The sequence below is a fragment of the Seriola lalandi genome, unplaced genomic scaffold, assembly GCF_002814215.2.
Source record: "Seriola lalandi dorsalis isolate HSWRI2012SDOR001 ecotype SW California unplaced genomic scaffold, Sedor1 jcf7180002054883, whole genome shotgun sequence".
NCBI lineage: Eukaryota > Metazoa > Chordata > Actinopteri > Carangiformes > Carangidae > Seriola > Seriola lalandi.
Genome location: NW_019525658.1, coordinates 811,461 through 818,113, shown reverse-complemented (window position 1 = coordinate 818,113; position 6,653 = coordinate 811,461). Strand labels below are relative to the sequence as shown.

At 40.8% G+C, this 6,653-nt stretch overlaps 1 protein-coding gene across 1 annotated transcript in view; it reads left to right on the top strand.

Moving 5' to 3' along the window:
• LOC111647902 (protein crumbs homolog 2-like) overlaps positions 1 to 6,653 on the top strand; it is a 39,271-nt gene that overhangs the window by 7,050 nt on the left and 25,568 nt on the right. Inside the window, exons 2-4 of the mRNA XM_023397595.2 lie at positions 2,541 to 3,236; positions 4,248 to 4,443; positions 6,374 to 6,513. Coding sequence (XP_023253363.1) covers positions 2,541 to 3,236; positions 4,248 to 4,443; positions 6,374 to 6,513 — 1,032 coding nt within the window. The remainder of the gene's footprint in view (positions 1 to 2,540; positions 3,237 to 4,247; positions 4,444 to 6,373; positions 6,514 to 6,653) is intronic.

Sequence of the window (6,653 nt, the reverse complement as noted above, 5' to 3'; positions counted from 1 at the left end):
ATCAGAGAAGGCAAAACTCAGGGGAGAGAGCTATAAGCCGTCAATCAATACTTGGATGCTCTTCTGGTTTACTACTCCTCTCGCTTCATGTTGGTTATTAGCTGCTGGAGTACGTCACTGTCTGACCCACAGGCCGGCAAGCTCCTGCTTCCTGCATCAACTGAGACAGCGAACATGACGATGATGTAAGAATCAGTACAACCTCAGCTAATTATATATGTCACTCTATATAGACTTGTCTGACTGTACAGTATAGTCTAAACACAGGATGTACAGTATAGTCTAAACACAGGATGTACAGTATAGTAAGGGGTTAAAATACCATTTAACAAACAAGCAAAACAAAAAACAGACCATGAATTTTTCCAAATTTTATCAATAAAAGCTGCAAACCATAATAAAATGCTTTCTGATTCACTCTGCTGAACTTGTGCATAGGAATACAGTATAAACCGCTGAAGATATTCTACATGAAGTTACATTTAAACAGATATGGGATTTCTTCGGTGGGCAGTTCTTAAAAGTGTCCAAAACAAGTCTACTTGTTAGAGCCTAAACTGTGTACAAACAATAGTGAGTGAGAAGCTCATTGACAACACTGACAGCTGCTATAGCTCAATCATGTAATAAGTTTACTGGTAACACCATCTGCTGTGATCCTAAGTCTGGAGGCTTGTTACTCTTCATCACCCGATTTGATGTAAGCACCTATAAAGCGTTGGAGTCATAGTTAGCCCACCGTATAAGCCCCACAGTCATACAGCCAATCACAGGGCAGAACAGTACATTGTGTCAGCCGCTCAGTTTACTACAGCTTAGAGAGGAGTTCATTCACTGTTGTGTATCTGTCACGCTTTTGGTAAAAGTTTAAAATATGTACCATTATCTTTATTCTTATACATATTGATTTAAGAAAACTGAAGTTGTCAGTTTGTATTATTATGTATTATATAATATATATACATACATATAAATATTCTATGTAATGTTTTAAATTGTGAGAGCCAAACAGTCAAACACCCAGACCTCATCATTTAATAACAAATATAAACTGGATTACAAAATAACAATAAAACAATATAGAATATTACATTAAATTTACATTGATTTGGAGTCATGTTTCTGGTCACCTGACTAAATGAAATCCAATATTCACTCTCCTTTTAGCTCTGTGTTTGGTCTCCACCACTAAGAACTGGGCAAGTAGTGTGTAGTGAGTTTATCAGAGGCCTGCTTTTACTGGAACTGAAGAATAGAGAATGAATGAACCAATGAGAGTAGTGATAGTGAACCAAGCAGTAAATCTGAGAGCCATAAAACCAATGCAGTGGTCTGAGAGAGGCTGAGAAGCTCCATGGAGCTGAGAGGAACTGAGGACATCATTCACACCACTCTAAAGTACTTTTGTTTATTGTAGATATAAAAATATTAGAGAATGTATTAGAATACGGTCTGCAGCCTGAGCAATTATTACTTGGCACAACACTACAGCAACTTTCTCAACAAACCCAGAAATATCTTTTCAGAATATTAAGAGCAGCAACTTAAACAAATAACAAAACACTGTCTGAAAACAGAAGCAGCACAGTGAAGCAAATGGAAGGACACAATTAATGAAATTAATAAAATGGAAATAAATCACAGTATTAGGGATCTAGCAAAACTATTTGGCATGAGATGGAAGAGGATCCAGAAAACAAATATAAAAATATGATTAATAATAGAAACAAATAAATAAAGGGAGAGGAGGAAAGAAAGGAGGAAGGAATAAGAGGAGGGGAGGAGGGGGGGGTCTTAAAGGGAGTTTAAAATGAGCTAAACCTGTTTTTATGTTTTTTTTCTTTCTCTCTTCTTAATTTATTTATCAAGCTAAATTTACTTGTTTAATCAGAGTATGTATGTATATATAGTATAGAGTATGTGCATGTGTTTTATTTTTTTTATTTTTTTTGGTGGGGGGTATGATGCAATTTAACAAATAAAGAGCATCAAAAAATAGAATACATTCTGCAAACACACACCACACAACATACCTTACCGAATCCAGTCTTATCAACGGTCTGTCTCTATTATGCTTTATGTTCTTCATGTTTTCTCAGTCACCATGTCTTCCATGTCGCCCACTGTAAATAAACAAATCTAATAGCATTAGATGTAAACAAATAAATAAACAAATCTAATGGCATTAGATTTGTTTATAAACAAAACACAGAACATTCTTATACACAAGATGTTTTTAAATGGGCAGAATGATGCATGTAAATAGACATGAAAAAAACCCCACATAAACACATAGACACAACACCAGTGCTCATGTTCATATGTTTAAGAGGCTAATTTGTATTAAGTATATGATTTTGGGGCAGATAGGTGTGTGCAGTATATGCACAAGAATTTGATAACATTAACATTAAGATGAATTTACAGAGTCTGAATTAGTGGCAATGAAGAACTTTCTCTGTCCCTCCAGTTTGAGAGTTTGAGATTTAGACCTGTAAGAGAGATAGTCATAGACACATATTGTCTCTTGTGTCTTCCAGGTCTTTTGTGCACAGTGGCAGCAGACAGCTGTCTCTCAGCTCCCTGTAACAATGGTGCCACATGTCTGGACCACCTTGGCAATTATGTGTGCCTGTGCCCCAAAGGACCAGTGTGGTACATGGGTAAGAACTGCGATGAGCTGTATGATCCCTGTATCATGGCTCCTTGTACCAACTGTACCAGCAAACCTGGGACCGATGAGTTCACCTGCCACTGCCCGAGCGGCTTCACGGGACTCAACTGCACCCAGGATGTAGATGAGTGTCACAGCAGCCCCTGCAATGGCACCAAGTCCCTCTGTGTCAACAGGATCAACAGATATTCCTGCCACTGTCCCATCGGATCAGGGGGGGACAACTGCCAGGACAATGTGACCACTTGTTCAGAGGACACTTGCCAGAATGGAGGCACCTGTATGGACATCCCTGACACTGGGCCCCAGTGCCAGTGTGCTGCCGGGTACCAGGGGCCCAACTGTGAGGAGAACATAGATGAGTGTGAGTCCGAGCCCTGTCAAAACGGAGCCATCTGTAAAGACGGGGTCAACGCCTACCAGTGTTTCTGTGTGCCCGGGTTTCAAGGCTCCCACTGTGAGCTGGACATCAACGAGTGCGCCTCCCGGCCCTGTCAGAACAACGGCACCTGTGTGGATGAGGTGGATCACTACAGGTGTGACTGTGCTCCAGGCTTCAAAGGTAAGACAGTAGAGTGTGTCATGGTGATGACTGGCTGGAAATATCAATCAGTAAGAATAAATGGAAATCAATAATTTGACCTTAACTTTAATTTGGTGCAGACTCCTAATTAAATGTAGGCCTATATTAAATAGGAGTTTGAGACCAGTGTTTGTGTCCTGATGCAGACATTTACATTTGTCTTTATGTTAACTGTAATCCAGACCTTTGTTGTCTTTATGCTGTTTAAAAATAATCATATCTTATTTGCCATAACCATGATCTTAACCATACTGGTGTTACTGTTGCTCTTGCAACATCTCAGATGAATCTTGCGACCTCTTGTGATTTACTGGGATGGAGGACTGTAATTGTTGAACACTAAAATGTCGACAGTTCACGTGAAAGTAAAACAAAACTAAACAAACAGGTTGAGCTCAATGTTTGATCTGCCCCAGTCTGGAACTTGGCTTCATATTCTTTGTGGTGAGATTTTTTCCATCTATATAAACAACCTTAGGAGAGGCAAGTGATTTTACATACTTTACATTGTGAAGACTGGGTCACCACCTGCACTGCACTGGATTTATGAGAGAATTTTTGCAATTTTGTACCTGAACTCTGTACCTGAAGGCAACAGGTGACATACAAAATGCAGACACTACCTCTCCTGTAGTGTGGGAGAGTTAAAGAGGGGGTGTAAACTGTGACGCCATCAGTGACATGTCAGTTTCCCATCAGGCTGTTTTTGATAACAATGCCAAGCAGACAAATACAGGCTTCTCCCCCTGTGAGCAGACATTACACATGCTACATAGCTTTATTTCTACTGTTGTATAGAGAGTGAGATGTGTCGAGTTTTTACACCATGTCTCATTTCCTACATGAGAAGAAGTTTCATGGCTCTGTTTAAGCAGTTTAAGTGTTGCTGTTGTGTGTGTGCAGCTGAGCTCCTAGCAGCTACACTGTTACTGTGCTGCATCTGTGCGTTGTTGCCTCGGCCCACTGTCATTCTGCCGTTGTTCCCATCAGGGATTAACTGCGAGGTGGAGATTGATGAGTGTGAGGTGGAGCCCTGTCAGAACGGCGCCACCTGCCGAGACTACGTCGCCGCATACAAGTGTGAGTGCGTGGTCGGCTTTCAGGGCCGAGACTGCGAGGTCAACATCGACGAGTGTGCCAGCGCGCCCTGTCTCAATGAGGGCAGGTGCATAGACAGAGTCAACAGGTAAGGATTACACACCTGCATATTTACACTGTCAGCACATACATTGTTTCTGATGGATGAACAGTTACTCATACCTAAACTGTACATACAACAGACCGATATGTGAGTTGTAGACCTGCACAGCTTAGGTTGCCAGGTTTGTCACCTGATCTCATGTTCATCACCTGAAACTTCATATTTGTAAAACAAAGGAGCTGTTGAACTTTGATAAAAGTGCAAGTGCCAATTTTCATCCTAAATCAGTAGACTGAAATTAAATTGTTTCCTCTTAGAAATGTCTGACACCAGGATTAACAAGTTTATTATTCTATAGTTAGTTTGACTCCAGATTCATGTGAAAAGGTTTTGGTACAGGGGCCCTGGAGCTCAACACAGTGCAACTCCAGAAAACACATGTAAACAGACAAAACACAAACAACTTCAGTAAAAATCTTCATTAGTCTGACAACACATGAGCTGCAAATACTCAGAACACAACACAAGTGTTTCCAGGGGACACTAAATGAACAACAAGTGCGTCCCAGTCGGGTTCATCACCTGTTTCTTTTTAAGTTTTTTTTTTTTGCCTCAATTATGATAGCAAGAGAGAAAGAGAGATGGTGACTCAGAGCAAAGGGCCACAGATCGGACTTGAACCCGGCTGCTGTGGTTAGGACTATGTTTTCAGGGTATGTGCTCTACCCCCACGCTTGTGTCACCTGGAAACACTTGTGTTGTGACGTGAGTATTTGCAGCTCAGACGATGTTTTCTAAATGTGTTTGGTTTGTGTGTTTGTATGTGTTTTCTTAAGCTGCAGAGTGTTGAGCTTTCAGGGCCACCGTACGCCTCTGAGACCAAGGCAAGGGTTTAACTAAAACAAAGAAATTTTATTTAACATAATTAAGTCTTTGTTTACCTGCTACTTCTGGTACAAAAAGTGTGCTAGAAAAATCTCTGGAGGATCACTGTGACTGCCGTCCGCCATGTTTTGACTGACATAACAAAGCCACGTTGTTGCCGCTCATGAGTCTGGGAGGTTGTTACTGGTTGATGCCGTACAGAATCTAATGTGAGTCATACTGATAATTCAAATTTAAAAGGTTCTATCAATAGTTTGCCATTTTTAATGTAATTTAGCTAGACCTGTTTTATCTCTACTCAATACTGTGAACTTTGTGGAATTTGATCAAATGCTCAGTTATTGGCTATAGGTTATAGACACATACATTAAATTTGACTGATCCCATCCTCAGATCTAATATGTAAAACTAATACAACAGATTCTGGTGCTAGCTGCTGTACCTGTCTCTACATCTGTGTATATAATGTATATGTGTCTCGTGTTGAGCCTGCTGAGGCCGATGTGTCATGCAGTAGTGTGTTGTGTCAGCCTGACACATTAAAGTTGACCAGGGATAAGAATTAATCCACTGTCAGTCACTGTGATGAGTCATTAAAGGGCTGAGGTGCTGATAATACCTGGTGCAGTAGTAAAGCTGGTTGGAACAGCAGGGAGTGAGGAGGGAGGGGGAATGAAGCATGTTATATTTGACATCTTTGCCCAATTCAGTACACTCAGGGATTAAATTCATTTGTCTGGTATGATCAGTAGCTTACAGTGGCTAATGTTAGCTAAGTATGTTTTATATGGGTCCTCTCTCCTTGTGTTACTGTTGCAATATGTTTTAGCATGTCACAGATAAAGAATCAAAAAATGAAAACAACTAATTTTACCAGGAGACATGTTTGTTTCATGTTAGTGTATCTTAAGAAGTGAAGTGTATTATTATCCTGTCATCTCGGTTCCTCCACTAGAGAATGAGCCACTGATTAAATTACTGATTTTTCCAAGAAATCAAAGAATCACACAAAGAATCTACACATCTATTTGACAGTGTGTTGACAATCACAGACTGAGACAGGCTCATTTGCATCTCTGCTTTTTCCCAGCTATGACTGCGACTGTGAGGGGACAGGCTTTGTCGGCGACCACTGCGAGGAAGATATTCCTGAATGTGCATCTGACCCCTGCAAACATGGAGCCAGCTGCCTGGAGGGAATCAACCAGTACAAGTGTCTTTGCTGGCCAGGTACAGTTCAACACTAGAGCTGATGTAAACCAGAAGTCACCATGGATCAAGAGTTCTGCTTGATCACTGAAGACCGAGTGCAGCACCTGTCATTGGTTAGCCTGTGTTCATCCTGGCCTTCTCACAGGGGGAACGGGGTG